General features: G+C 50.2%; 1 protein-coding gene across 1 annotated transcript in view; it reads right to left on the bottom strand.

Annotated features, from left to right (window-relative positions):
* LOC311350502 (disks large homolog 5-like) overlaps positions 1 to 15,629 on the bottom strand; it is a 46,007-nt gene that overhangs the window by 19,792 nt on the left and 10,586 nt on the right. Inside the window, 15 exon segments of the mRNA XM_084470521.1 lie at positions 5 to 871; positions 873 to 1,109; positions 1,419 to 1,511; positions 3,192 to 3,295; positions 3,598 to 3,773; positions 3,872 to 3,999; positions 4,598 to 4,730; positions 5,384 to 5,509; positions 5,877 to 6,061; positions 6,621 to 6,851; positions 7,610 to 7,922; positions 8,565 to 8,803; positions 10,679 to 10,862; positions 12,270 to 12,413; positions 13,617 to 13,794. Of these exon segments, the coding sequence (XP_084326647.1) occupies positions 5 to 871; positions 873 to 1,109; positions 1,419 to 1,511; positions 3,192 to 3,295; positions 3,598 to 3,773; positions 3,872 to 3,999; positions 4,598 to 4,730; positions 5,384 to 5,509; positions 5,877 to 6,061; positions 6,621 to 6,851; positions 7,610 to 7,922; positions 8,565 to 8,803; positions 10,679 to 10,862; positions 12,270 to 12,413; positions 13,617 to 13,794 (3,338 nt within the window).

Raw genomic sequence — 15,629 nt, 5'->3', positions numbered from 1 at the left:
TCACCTGGAAGGTGGGCATGGCGAAGGGCTGGGGGGTCATCCTCCGCCGGAGGGCGGGGGCTGACTTGGGGCGGGGCCTCTTCACCTCAGGCTCCTCCCCTCGAGTGCGCCCGATGTCCTCGTCGCACGACTTCCGCGACGTCAGCACCTTGGCGTCCAGGAAGTAGTGGTTGCCGTTGCGGTCCCGCTCGCGCCCGCCCCGCTCGCGCCCGGGCCCCGCGTCCCCCGTCGCCGCGGACGCGGCGCCGTCCGACGTGACCGTGCAATCCGAGGCCGAGCTGCTTTGGTGCTTGTGTTTGAACTTGAACGAGTCCGTGCGGGCGGGGGGCGTGGGCGGCGTCGGGGTGGCCGTGGACGAGGAGGAGAGCGAGTCCGTCTTGGAGGGCTGCGGGGAGTGCGAGGCGATGGCCGCCAGCTGACTGGCCACCATGTACTCCAGCTTGGCCGCGGCGGACGACGGCGTCTCGGGCCGCTTGAAGGTGTCGGGGTCGAAGATGGACTTCCTCTGCTTGGGGGACTTGTAGATGGACAGCTGCGTGGGCGCCGCCACGGGGGCGGGGCCGTCCCCCGCGCTGCCGCCGCCGCCCCCCAGCACCTTGGGCCACGTGCCGCCGCTGTGCTTCTTCTCTGAGCCCGCCTCGGCGCCGACGATGCAGTCCGGCGCCGACACAGGGTCGTAGGGCAGCGAGGTCGGGCCCCGGGCGTAGGGGCAGCACTCCTGGAAGGCGCTGGGGCCGCCGTAGCGCCCGGCCACCGCCAGCTCCGTGGAGGGCCGCAGGCTCATGGCGTGGAGCGAGCCCGTGGAGAAGGGCTTCCTCATGTCGCCGTAGACCCCGGGCTCCGCCGCCGCCTCCTCCCCGCGGACCCGCCCCCCGCAGCCTCTCGCCCCCGATGCTGCCCAGGCTGACGGTGGCGATGGTGGTGGTGGAGGCGGTGGAGGGGTGGTGCTCCGAGGAGAGGAAGATGTCCGTCTGCGTGGAGCTGTTGTGCTTGAGGTTGCGGCCGTTGCGGGCGTGGACCTCGGAGGGGGGGCCGCGCCCGTTGGGCTTCTCCGACGAGTCCCGCAGGCTCTCGAAGATGTTCTGGCCCGACGCCGTGTGGGTGAAGAACTGCGCAGAGAACATTTAACATTTACACATTGATTCATTCAACAAAACGAAAATAAGCATTTATCCAAAGCCACTTCCAAACGGGGAAAAACAAACAAACAGTCCTCATTGGAGTAAATATGATGATATGACAAAGGAAAGTAAACAATAGTTTAAGAAGGAATCTGAAAAGGCCCCAGTTAACCTGAAGTAGTGTTACTCCAGTCAGTGACAGGGTCATAATTCCCTCCTAATCACACACGTGACAAAGAGCAGCAGCAGGTGAAGGAGCCAGCGAGGAGATAACTGGGGAAGAGGAAGACGACCCACCTTCATCAGAGAGAGGCTGAGAGAATCATGGCCGTTCCTCAGCAGAGACTCGCACTCTGTCAGCGACTTGTTGTCCAGAGCGATGCCGTTGATCTGGGAAAACAAAACAAAAATATTACATTGCATGCCAAGTGTCTCAAGAACCACGTTAATGTCATACCCGCACCTGAGGCATTTGTCTCGTGCATTGAAGAACCTGTCTTGGTTTTTAGCAGTGAGGACAGTAAAGAATCTAGGCCAAGATGATTCCAGCCCACACAGCATCACACACTGCAACCCCATATTTGCGTCACAAAAGGATTAATTTAAATTATTATTTAAAATGTTTACCAGAGAGAAGGTGTGAGTCATATTCTTTTGATATAAATATATAACTAGTCCCAGATGGAAAATGAGGTGTCACAAAAGAAAGTACAGGACAGTCACAGTAAAATAAGACCAAAATAACAAGCTTTAAATAGCCCGCAAACATTTATAGCCATTTAACATTTCGCTGATTCAAGTGTCTATCCAAGTGGCGGGTGTCTCTGTAAAAAGCCCAGCTAGGGACCAGCTTAAAAACAATAAAGTGCAGACCAATGCATATTTCATTGCGAGTTCAGCACTTCACATGATTCACATTCAATCCCTCTACAAAGCACTGCCCCTCTCTCCCGCTCCCGGGAGCACAGCGAAGCATTTAATACGTGGCATACAACTTGATACGGCCGTGTGATTAACAGCCGCAGGGGCATGATATATAAGAAGAGGCTCCTTCCGGCGATTAGCGTCCTCTTAAGGGTGTCATCTGTTCCTGCTCCCGCTAACTACCCGCCGCGAACAAGCCATCAGCTGGCGTATCGCTTCCCCTGGAGGGCCAAGAGATCGGGCTGAGGATATCCAAGCCTTACTTATATCTACATTCATATTTATTTATTTATGTGTATACTTATGTCATACAAGTAGCTCGCACACTGGAGTTAGAAGAAGAAGTGGTTGGTGAGGGCGGGGGGGATTAGGATTTCCGGGCTCTGCTGGCAGACACTAGGGTACGTATCAAGGTCATGCTTAAAAAGTGGGAGGGTGAATGAGAGTTAGTGCGTGAGAGAGTGAGAGCTTCTTGAGAGGCTTGAGCACAGGGCTGGTTCGGCGCTTTGGTGGGGGCACGTCGCCACCTAGCTCTCACAGATGGGAAGTGTATGCGGAGGATTTAAATATTAAGTGGCGGTGAGGTTTCGCACTCGGGCTGATGTGATCGGGAGGCATGCACGTTGAGTTGAACAGCCGATTCCCGCAGGACCGGACGTACGAGTAACTGGGGGCCGGAGGGATGTGTATTGATCCCCCTTAGCTATGCACGGGTGGTAGTACTTTGGAGGATGTCCCAAGGGTGTAATCAATATTATTTGTTGTGAGGTTGTCATGTAGACAGGCCGTGTCATCACCACAAAGGCCTGTCGTTCTCGGTCGAGTTTCATCCGAACAGACAACATCCGGACAGAGAATAGACTGGACAGAATTTAAGTGAGTTTCGGGAAAGAAAGAGAAGCTTTGCTTTGGTGGAATTTATACTATAATTAAGTCAAGAAAAAATAAGAAGAAAAGGTGTATGACTATTTTTTTTTAGTTAAGAATACTGTTCTCATTTCAGAAGCCAAGATCCAACTAACTCCTTATTCTTGAACAGAGAAAGGGCATTGGAATGGTTGGGAAGAAGTCAGCATATAGGGGGAAAAAAAAAAGCTTTGCTTTGGTGTAGACGCTAGGCGAGGACTGAAGCCAAAGTGGACTCACAGCGATCAGTCTGTCCCCAACGGTCAGAGAGCCGTCCCTGGCCGCTGGACTGCCCTGGACCACTGCCGTCACAAACACCCCGCTCTCCAGGCCGATCCCACTCTCTGGGACAAGGGCACAAAGATCACACAGGACGTACCGCATTAAGCCCTGATGGGTAGTGAGGGTTAGAGGGAGGTAGAGGACAGTCGTCGGAATTCAATATAATAAATGTCAATAAACTAAATATAGAATTTTAAAAAAATGAAAACGTAAAACAGAAAAATATATCTATACACACAATACATTAAAATAAAGAAGAATATATATTTATGGGATATACACAGAGTTAAAATTAAAAGAGCATATTGTTGGTGATGTGATGGGTCATGTGATGGGTCATGTGGAGGTCGTGGGGTCTATGTACCTTTATGCCCCATGAGGTTGATGTGGACGGGGGTGACTGTCCTCCCGCCCAGAGACTTCCTCCTCCGTACCACCATGTTGACCAGGCCCCCGCCGTTAAGCACCGCCTTCACCGCCTGCTTCCGGTCCTTATTGGTCAGGTCCATGTCGTTGATCTTCAACAGCCAATCATTCACCCTGGAGGAAGAAGAGACCGCAATCAGAATTGGTGATTTGAAACACAATGGCTTGCTAAATAGCCTAGTTTGTAAGAATGCTCAGGTACAAATTCTCACCTTAACCTTCCGTCTGCAATACTTCCTTTGTCCACCCGCGATACAAATATCCCACAGTCGCCTGGTAAATATGGGTCATTTACCCCCTCCGCAATATCAAACCCCAGAGCCTTCAAGTCCATATCGTCCTGCAACCAGTACAACCACACAACACGTCACATAGGAGGAAACACAAGAGGCTTCTTTTTGTGGTCCAAGTTTGACATTAGGGATACGTGTAGGATTTATTTAGCCCAGTCCCTGTGGCTAATGTCCGCTTAAGTCAATTGTTAGCCCAACCCTTAGTTCAATCACAACATAAGCGTTGCGTAACGGGCTGTCATTTCACGTGCTTACAATTCACACTTGACTTCTGTCATTAAATAACACATGCTATATACATCATGTCATATTTCCTCTCTCAGCCATTTGGAGACCTTTACCTGTCCTTTAACTGTGGACATTAAGACCGTCATTTCAGCCATGCATGGCTGATGCATACCAAGCTTGTCAGAACCTTAATATGCATGTTTTAAAATAAGCGATGGGGAATGACGCATGCAGCCAGGAAAATTCTGTAGAAAAAAAAAAAATCTAGGCTCTGGGATCCTGTGAATTGAAAAGTCGATTAACGCGTCTATCAGAAGTGTACGCTGACTCTGCCTACTTGGTCCCTCTTGGTCTAAAACAAGGGGTTATCCCAGTCTGCTACATTAAACACAACGTTACCCCCGTCGTGAACCTTACCCTGTCCTTCTCAAACTCCACCACCTCCGTCTCCCACTCCAGCGAGTCTGTGTCGATCGCCGAGTCGTGAGAGCTGTGGGCCATCAGCTGGCAGAACCTGGCCTCGTTCTCCAGCTGGCTCTCCAGCTTCTCCCTGCACACGCGCACACACACACACACACACACACACCCCTAAAGGTCAGACACTGAAGCAAAAATAAAAGGGGAGTTTTGTATTTTAGGTCCAAATGAAAGCGTAAATGGCTTCCTACCTAGGGATGCCTTTGGGGAAGCTTTGACATTAGGAACGTGGCTTAATGTTCTATAAAGAGAGGTCGATGGAAGGCCCTCAAAAAGTCACTGTGTTTCGCTTTGGTTATAGCGGCCCATAGCCGTCATGTACAAATTCAGCCAGAAGGGGGAGCTTTAATGCACAATACATGCAAATGAATAAGGACGAAGATTGTAGAGTGACAGAAATAGCGAGCACGTGTTTATGTGTATCCGTGCGTCCAAAACACTTTAGGAGGGGGGGGGGATTACACTTTTAAGCTGTGCATGCTGAAATGGCGCCAGGAAAAAACGACAGACGCACCGCAACGTCCACAAAGCACAAGAACTAGAGCTTTCACACAAGCTTAGAGACTAACACGGAGCACACACACACGCGCGCGCAAACACACACATCTCAGAGACTCCTTCCCACCTATCGACCTCCCTATTAGTGGGATGTTTACCAAACTACATATCCACTTTTGTTTTGTGTTCAACGGTCTGTTTATTGGTGCGTAAGAGACTGGGACTCACTTCAGCTCTTTGAGCTCTCGCGATGAGTCGTTCTTCTGCTTCCTCATGTCGTCAAGGTTACGCAGGGCGTCAGCCAGATCGCTGACCGCACGGTCCCTCTCCCGCCGGAGATTATCGCAAAGCGTCCTGGGAAATGAGAAGCGAAGTGTAAGAGAGTGTGAGTGTGTGTGTGTGTGTGTGTGTGTGTGTGTGTGTGTGTGTGTGTGTGTGTGTGTGTGTGTGTGTGTGTGTGTGTGTGTGTGTGTGTGTGTGTGTGTGTGTGTGTGTGTGTGTGTGTGTGTGTGTGTTAAAGGGAGGTTTGGCAAGGTCAGAAATGGAGAGATGAGGTGCCAAAGAGTGTATTTTAGAGCATTTTCCCACAAGACATTAGGTTTGAGAACACCATCCAAGTCCTTCTTACACCGATAAACAAACTCAAACCATCCCAAACTGTCGACGGGCATCACGACAAAACAAGGGCCGGAAACAGCTTTTTATCACTCCTTTGGTGTACCGTATGCTCTCCCTCTCGGCCACTATCTTGTCCCGCTCCTGGAAGGCCCAGTCCCGTCGGCACTTGGCGACCTCAGCCTCTTGCGTGACCTCCTTCAGCTCCTGGGACATGGCCTCGTACTGCTTCCTCAGCACCTCCATCTCCTTGTTGGCCCGCTCCATGTCCAGCGTGGCAGAGTCTTGTTTCTGACCGCCGCAAAGCAGGGAGGGGTGAGGTCAGCTTTAACATAGTCTCAGTGGCAGCCTTGAGTCAGTGGGTCGGTTAGCCTTAGGTTATCCACCACGTGGATCGAAAGGCAGTCGTTTGACAGTTCGCTATGACAGTTGGCCTTCGACCTGCTGTATATTGTATCCGCCAAGGGCGGTAGGCTTGACCCGATGACACAATTTACATGAATCTGTATGTTTTGGCCTTATTAATAGGATAATAAGTCCTGAATGTGGAATTAGAAGGATCGAGTGGTCGTTTCCATCTTTATGCACACCATTAGTGGTAATTTCACAAATTACCAATTTAGGAAAGTACACAGCCGAGAGCTGTCAAAGATAGTAGCCACTATACCTAGTGGACACCCAATCACAATGCTCATACAGTCTCCGCAGACATCACATACTGTAGATGGTTTGTTTACAGATTGGAGTCTGAAAAAGAGACTCCCCCATCTCAATGGGTCTCATCCGGTTACACCAAAACGTTGAGATTCGTTTCTCTCTGTGGGGCGGGGCTGCGTTTGCGTGCTCCCACCTGTCGGGCCTGGTAGTACTCCCGGAGGAGCTGGTCCCTCTGGACGATGGCCTCGGTGCGCTCCTTCCGGGCCACGTCGCGCTCCTCGCGCACCGTCTCCACGTCCCGGCAGGCCTGGCCCAGCTCCTTCTGCGCCTCCGCCTTGTCCCTCACCTCGTGGCAGTACTTCTCCAGCAGCTCGTTGCGCTCGCACAGGGCCCGGTCCCGGTCCACCAGGGACGAGTTCAGCTCCTGCATTGTCCCGCCGCCCCGGGGAGAGAAGGGTTTGACGGTTAAGGATGGTCAAGAGTCCTCTGGTGTATATATCGTGTGTTATATTGTTTTTAATGGACCGCTTATTTTTTCACTTGGTGAGGATGACCAAAATCATTGAAATCATGGCTGCCAAGAATGACCATACTTGAAACTGGATGGGATGAGGGTACAACGGTTGAGGGGCCAGAAGGGAGTGCGGAGGGGCTTTGACTCATGGGAAGGGGGTTCAACTGATGGCACGGGGCTTTGACTCATGGGGAAGGACGTTGACTCATGGGGAAGGATGTTGACTCATGGAGAAGGGCTTTAACTCACGGGGAAGGGCTTTGACTCATGGGGGAGGGGCTTTAACTCATGGGGGAGGGGCTTTAACTCATGGGGAGGGGCTTTGACTCGTCTGCTGTCATTAACCGCCTGATTTATGATCTGTGATCCACTGAAGTGCAAGGCATGAACGATGTGCAAGGGTAGTTTACTACCAAGGGAAAGACATGCTTTGGGTTGGATGAGGATGGAAAGAGCAGTTAGGATCTGTGTAAAGTTATGAGGTGGATCGTTCACAGATTAAGTCAATCACCTAATCCATTCAGCACCAGTGACTTTCATTTCCTTGCCTCTTACATTCATTACAATCACATTTGTCATTTAAAAATCGTCCGCTAGAACATAGATGATGGCTAGCCAAGACGAACACACATCATGGCTTCCCTGTGCAGACCCCACCGGCCCAGCACCTGTCTGAGCGCCTCCAGCTCCTCGCTGGCCACCACCCTCTCCGACGACGTGTTCTTCAGCCGGGCCTCCGCCGCCTCCAGTGCTGTCTGCAGCTTGTCCAGCTCCTTGATCACCTGGTCCCGCTCGCTCATGATGAGCCGGTACTCGTTGAACACAGAGTCCCGCTCCTCCTTGTACTTCTCGCAGTCCTTGGCCGCCTTCAGCTGGAAATTCTTGCAGCGCGTGGCCTCCGCCTGCAGCCGCTCCATCTCCCGGCCCAGCTCCTTGTTGTGGGCCGACGACTTGCTGAGCTCCTGCTGCACCGAGTCGAACCTAGGGCAGGGCAGGGGCGTAGACAGTGCACTTCAGAAATCACAAAGGCTTATTTATTAAACTCTTAATTTGGCCCCAGAATATGCTAAAATGTTGGTGTGATTAAATTAAAAGAGATACAAAATACAATATAAACAGCAGCTGGCCAATGATATAAAAACAATGTCATATATACAGGAAAAAAATTAAATGGATAAATAAAATGTGCACATTTTAGCACTGTGTATATAGAGTGTGTAATACCAACTGCCTAATATTTTGACATTGCTGAGGGAGTCATCACACTCCAATGCAAATGCGATTCACATTGGAGTGTGCCCACTGCGGCAGCAAAAGGTTTGAACCTTTTCAGACTGTGTGTGTGCCAGTATGTGTGCATGCACACATGCAAATGTGTGCATGCACACAACCATATGTGTACATGCAAATGTGTGCATGCATGTGTGCATGCACACATCCATATGTGTGCATGCATGTGTGCATGCGTGTGTGTGCATGCATGCATGCGTGCAAGCATGCGTCCACCCCACGGCCCACCCCGCTCCCAGCGGGAGGAGGAGCCACACACACGCATGCTTGCACGCATGCATGCGTGTGCATGGCTCATCCTCCCGCTGGGAGCGGGGGGGGCCGTGGCCTCACCTCCTCATGGAGGTGGAGTACTGCTGCTGGTACTGCATGGCCGAGTCGCGCTGCTTGAGCAGCCGCCGGTTCTCCTCCTCCGCCTGCTCCAGGCGGCTCAGGTCCGTGTTATGGTTGGCCACCTTCTCGCTGTAGCGCTTGCTCAGGGCGTCGTACTCCTTCCTCACGCCCTCCAGCTTGTCCATGGCCGAGTCGTACAGCTGGTTCAGCACCTCCGACGAGCCCCTTTCACGCATCACCTGGGGGGGGGGGGGGGGGGGGGGGGGGGGGGCGGGGCCACGGGTCACAACACATCATGGTGTTGAGACGCTAAATAGAGGCTACAGCGACCTGGGTTCACTGAGACTGTTTCTGCACAGAGACTCTATTCAAGAACCAGAGAAATCCCGTTTGTAGGATCGTTACGGGGGCTCGTGTCTTCTGGCCAATCCCAGCCACTTAACATGCATGTCGTCCAATGAATATAGGTTACTTTTAACCTGGTAGCATTTAAAAAAAATGCTTGGTTAGGTTTTGTAGAGAACAGAGCTGATTATTCTCAAGTTTAGAGTAGGCTAGCTTGAAATATCAAGTGTTGCATATCGAGCCGTAAGCCCAAAGCATCCGGCCGCAGCGGGACACTAAATAATGTATTTCAGTGTTTGCGTCCATTCCTATTATAAAGCAAGCCAAAATATCCCGCCCGCTTCCTTCGTGCTTTGCTCTGTTGAAACAACCTGATTCGCGCTGCGTGTGCATTGGTCTTAACATTCGAAAAGGTTTCATAAAGGGTTGCTGGATTATTAGAACATATTGGAAGGGAAGGCATGGATACATTTTTTATTATACTGTATTAATATTAGTAGGGATACCCAACTGTGTGTTTGTTTTGTGTGTTTTTTTAATTAAACACATTTCCAAGCCATCGACCGCTGAATATATATTTTTGGCCGATATCGGATGTACCATGGTGGGCAATATAATCATCATCTCTAATTATATTTTCATATTTTGCACCATACTAGCAGCAGATGGCAACGCTGGGTTGACCTCGTAGCAGCATATGGAGTCCTGGCCTTTTGGTGAAATAAGAGTTGAAAAAAAACCCGGTAGAGTTCAGGCTGTCTCTTCGCATCCCTGACTAGGCCACGGATTAGGGAGGGGGGGAGGGAGGGTGGGGGTCAACTGTCCTCCAGGTTTGACCGAGTGCTCTTTCTCTTCCCAGAGGGAGTGAGGTTCAGTACCTACACGACCGGATGTGCGATCGCTCCTGCGACGGATCATTCCCGGGGACGACCTCAGGGCAGTATCGAGCGACTCCTATTGGTGCACACCACGACCGTGTACCTAACCGCCCCCCCCACAGTCTCGAGTCACTGTGCCCTTTACGCCTGCCAGAGCCTTTGCCCTTCTGCGGCCTTTTCAGAAATGCTCCGCGTGCGTTTTCCTTGGCTGTCCTTGCAGTCCACTGCTGCAGTCAACCGCCGCCACCCACCCCCCCCCCCCCCCTCACTCACTCACTCACTCCCCCTGCTCCCCACTGAACACCCTGGGGAGACAGTTAAGGGAGACAGTGCAACCCAATGCAGGTCACTGCCCTGCCTCCCCCCTCTCCCCCCAGCCTCCCCTTTCCTTCACCCTACCCCCGCCCCCCCCTTCGCCTTCACTCAAACAACAGCTTGCAACACAGCACTCCCCACTACAGCACCCAGGGGGAACTGAGGCAGCAGAATATAAAAGGAGACGAGAGCAGCAGTGTTGATGCAGGGCACAACTCAAGAGGTGATTATCGCAGTCATCACATTTTTTTTTTATTATTTAAATGTGGGCTGTGGTAAAAAGATGCCTGCCTAGGCATTATGCATGTCGTCGTCGTGCTTACAGAATGACCACAACTCATACCAGATCAAATCCCGAGCACCAGATCAGCCAACCGAATCACAGGGGGGAGGATACCAAATCAACCAATCGAATCGCAGGGGAGAGCACCAACCCCCCCCGTGTTATTACAACAAGCGTTCCCAGTCGACTCGGGCGACCGCCTCGTTCCATAAGCGGGGGGGGGGGGTGCTCTCACACTCAGCCAGAGACGCACAGAGGTGGACAGCCAGGGGGGGAGGGGGTGGTAGTAGTACCTGTTGCTGCTGCAGCCGGAGATCGGCCACCTCCTTCTGGTCCTCCGTGTGCAGCCTCCGCAGCTCCTCGCAGCTCTGCTTCAGGTGATTGTGCTCCCGCACCAGCTGGGCGTTGTCCCTTCTCTGCTCCTCCAGCTCCTCCTTCACCTGGGACTGCTCCCCCAGCACCCTGCTGTGCAGCATGCTGGACACACACACACACACACACACACACACACACACACACACACACACACACACACACACACACCAGGATTAACACTTCAATCAGTGCCTTTGGAGGTGGTGCACAGGTGTGAAAGCGTGTGGGTGTGGCAATTAAAATGTGTGCGAGGATGTGTGAGAAAGAAACGTGTGTGTGAAAGAGAGGGGGGGAAGAAGGGGGTATTAATTAATATTAATATGGAAAGAGTTTTTGTGATTGTGTGAGTGTGTGTGTGGGTTTGTGCATGTGAAAAAATAACCACACAACACCTCTGCAGCAGCAGTTAAGCTAGGTTTGCCAGACACCCAAACACAGTAACACCCAGATTATGCCCGGTCTGTGTTGACTGAACATGGACTTATGGACAAGGCAAGGACATTGTGGAGGTCATGTTTGCTACTGGATTGAAAGGAACGAGCACAGGTTTGGCTCTGCGGGTATATCCCAACTCAGATTTCCATTCACCCCCATTTAAAGAGAACACAGACAATAAAACCAATGAAATGCACATGAACATAACCGCCGATACGTCCCACTGTTAACTCCCTCTGTCCAGATGACAAGAGTTTTGCTTCTTTAGTGAACAGCTTCCATCTCGCTCATTCTGCTGCTGTTTGACTGACAGAGGAGAAGATCCTCTGTAGGGTAATGACTGCAGGATAATTGCAGTCTTGAATACAAAAACGCTCTTGACGTTGAACCTACTACTACAGTAATAAGTGTACACTGTCTCATTAACACGGCATTGAGTAGCAATTCCTAACTAATTGTAAATAGCTCAATTATATTCGTCTCTTTGCTATAGAAGCATTGGATCATAAGGCAGTGAGGGGAAGCTGCACAGTGGAACAGAGGCTGGAGTGGCTGGGGATGGTCTGGAAGTGGGGGAGGCTGCCCAGACATTTCCCGATGGTGCATTAGATGATTTAAGGCCCACGAGCAGCCACGCCGGGTGATTTTATTACAGTTTAAGCTTTTAACAACATGTGACCTCCTTCCATAACTCCACTTACCAGATGGAGCTCCAAAGGGCCGTTACTATGTTTGAATTAGTCTTCAGCATGGATACCATTACATATATTTTTATTAAAGCAGTAGCAGCGTTCTCAGCTAACACGAGCATCACCACGGGGCTCTACCAGTATGAAGGAGAGAGTGAGCTGAAAAATATCCATAACCAAGAAAAGATCAGAAAATGTCTTAATATGATATTGACATTTATATACTGTAACTATATGCTTTTGAGTAAAAAGTCTGAAAAATAACCTTGCTGAAATGAGTCTCTAGGAGCTGGGAGGGGAGACGATTGTTTGCTAGTTGGCTGTGTATTGACCGGTTTCCTATGGGAACTCCACACGCACGACATGCTAGTACAACTTCACTGACTGGTAGAAGTCGGCCTCCTTCACGGCCTCCTCGCAGCGCTTCAGGGTCTTGGTGTGCTGGTTCTGGAGGGACTGCAGGTCCGCCATGGCTCTCATACACTGGGTCTTCAGCCGGTCGTAGTCGTGGCCCACTTTGGAGTTCGGCCTGTAAGGGAGAGAGAGAGGCGGAGCGACGGTCAATGCACCATGTAGTAGCGGGATATTTAGCGAAACATTAAAGATATTTTTTTTTACACTATTAAGTTGACCATACTTAATGATGTATGTCAAGCACATCAACAGACTCCTTTATCCAAAGCAACCTTATGAGCAGCTGTAGGGGTTAGGGCAACTTGCTCAAGGGTGCCTAAAAGTTAGGAGACATTGTGGAATCCAGAACTTTTCCGCTGGGAGTCAAATTCCCAACCACTAGAATTTGGTGTTTATTAATGTTGCTTTCCGTCTGTAGAGCTTTAAGCATGTGTGATTACTTAAAAGCAAAATTGCTGTTTTCCTGTATAGCTCCAAGTTACAAACATCGCACAAAAGATTACTTAAAAGCAAAATTGCTGTTTTCCTGTATAGCTCCAAGTTACAAACATCGCACAAAAAGACAAAACATCAAACCAGTCCTTCAAAATAAAAGTCATACTACAGCCATGCCATTTTCAGATGTACCCACAGAGGTTGGTGGAACGCATAAAACCATAAAGCAGGCGCAGTGTCATCAGCTAAAACTCACTCTCCCAGGTATAGTCAACACCAGGGAGAGCACGGGCACACAAGAGAGAGAGAGAGGGCACAAGAGAGGGCGAGAGAGAGAGAGAGGGCGAGAGAGAGAGTTGAATTGAATGATGAAATGGCAGCCGGAACTGAGGATGTAGTCACGGAGACGGCGACATTGAGAGTAAACAACCCGGTCCATAAAGTTCTGTCCGCTTTCGGAGCAATAAATTCCAGGTCAGAGAGTGTATTCAAACTAACCGCCCCAGTGTGTATATACCCCCATTGTAAGAAAACAAGAGTATGTTACAGAGAGTAAATAAAGGGAATTGCGACAGACAGCTTATGGCCTGTGTGTGTTCGTTGGCGAGAGAGAGTATGAATGAATGAATGAATGAATGAATGAATGAATGAATGAATGAATGAATGAGTGTGTGTGTGTGTGTGTGTGTGTGTGTGTGTGTGTGTGTGTGTGTGTGTGTGTGTGTGTGTGTGTGTGTGTGTGTGTGTGTGTGTGTGTGTGTGTGTGTGTGTGTGTGTGTGTGTGTGTGTGTGTGTGTGTGTGTGAGGAGGAAAGAGAGTGTGATAGACCCATAGCACGCGGGAGCATTAGAGCAAGAGAGGAGACTGAGTGAGTGAGTGTTACCTGCAGTCGTCGAAGGTGGTCCCGGGCGACGCCAGCGCCAGGCGCTTGCGCAGCTCGTCCCGTTCCCGGGTCACCTGGCGGAGCTGGAAGAGCACGGCGTCCAGGTTGTCGCCCGACGGCCTGTTGTCGTTCATGGCGGGCGGGGGAGGGGAGGAGGCCTCGCCGTTCACGGGCGAACCTGCGGGAGGGACAGAGAGACAGAGGGAGAGAGAGACCGAGGGAGAGAGAGCCAGAGAGACAACGACAGAGTAGGAGAAACAGAGAGAGAAAGACGGGAGACGGGAGGGGGAGGGACGGAGGGACGGAGAGAGGGAGAGAGGGAGGGAGGGCGAGAGAGATTTAGCGGATGCTCGGAGACGTGGTTGGCAAGACAGGAAAGACAATATGTTTGTTGTTCAGGGAGGGGTGGTATCGATATGTACACACACATGCTACTAGAGCCAAGTATCCATCTAATTTCAGTCATTTAGCAGACAGACGAGTTGGTGAACTCAGTTGGACATGTCGTTAGGGAGCGGATGTGGGTTAGGGCATCTTGCTCAAGGATCTGGGTAGGTAGGATGAGGACATTGGGGTTTGAACCAAGAGCCTTTCAGACGGGAGTCAATCACTGTAACCACTGTTTTTAACACTGACATTGTACCACTTGTACATGCAGTTTGGAAGTGAAGATTAATCCTAAATGAGATGCATCTCTCGACATTTCATTAAAATCCCTAATAACCACATGAACATCAAAATATCTATAACAACACTCCCCTGTCAAATTCCCATTTTAATCCGCTGGTCCACAATGACCAGCTGTGCATTTAACTTGGATCTGTAAGGTCACAACTGTAATAGTCACAGATTGTAGAATAAAAAACAATAAAAAACAACAAAAAGGGCAGGAGAAAGAGGCACATCTGTGACATGAATGGGATTACAATGTTTTCCAGTACTTTCCATGGTTTAAACAAAAGCCCGCTTTCGGTATTGACATACTTAACGTTAGAAGTGAAATGCAAAAGGAATCGGGTGTCTTTTGTGGAGCTGTAAATCCCCCACGCTGACAGAGCCTTCCCTCCACTCTTTGCTGTGACCTCATTCGGTTCGCGGGTGAGTCTTTTAAAAAGTGAGCTGTTGAGGAAAAGGGATGTTCCGTTCCACCTGTCCTTACTAAATGAGTAATCCTCCTCATCGGTCTCCGCAGAGAATGTACTCATCCTCGTGCTTAACCTGGAGACAGACTACCGGCCTTTTACTGTTACTGCCCTACATCGCCAGATTGCACAAAGGCATTTCCAGGAGCGATTCTGGGAGGGTGGGAGGGAGGGAGGGGTTATTTCTTAGGTTTCGTATCCCAAGGAAGTTTTCTGGAAGTGTTGGGTCTCTATTATAACACCACCGGCGATTGTGGCACAGGGACAGAACCAGAGGATTAGAGTCATCTTTGGCTCCATGTCTGGCCCTTCGCAGAGGTTTATGTAACATGGTTGAGTCACTTGGACCACCGTCAAAACTAGGGGGGGGGGGGGGGGGTGTAAAGTTGCTTAATCAGGTCTCAAGAGAACAGAGGGAGAGTTTGTGATTATGCGTTTCTGTAGGTGGTCATTGTGTTATTTATTTTTCCTATATATTGTACTAATTTTCTCAGTTAAATATTTATAAATATATATATATATATTCCATTTGAGTTTTGACTTGTTCTACGACAACTATACGTGATGAACATAGTTACAACTTTAGAACGGTATTCTTGCTGCCATTGCAGTAAATAAGCTACTGGGGACCAGAGACGATGCACAGAAGGATGAGCATGTCTTTCCCATGCGTTCGTTGGGAGGATAGTGTAGTGGCGAGGGGGTTTGGGTTCTTTGAGCCTCGGTGTCCACAGTCTGCCTGTAGGCCCTACCTGCTCCTTATTAAAGACGGGTCCAAAATGAATACACTGACTGTAAAATCTCTTTGGATTAATTTGTCTGCTTAAGGAGTCTGTAAAATAAAATTAAACCATCTGTCCAAACACAAAAG

The sequence above is a fragment of the Micromesistius poutassou genome (genome assembly GCF_964030765.1).
Source record: "Micromesistius poutassou genome assembly, chromosome: 7".
Classification (NCBI taxonomy): Eukaryota; Metazoa; Chordata; class Actinopteri; order Gadiformes; family Gadidae; genus Micromesistius; species Micromesistius poutassou.
The sequence above is the reverse complement of the archived record's forward strand: the minus strand, read 5'-3'. Positions and strand labels throughout refer to the sequence as shown.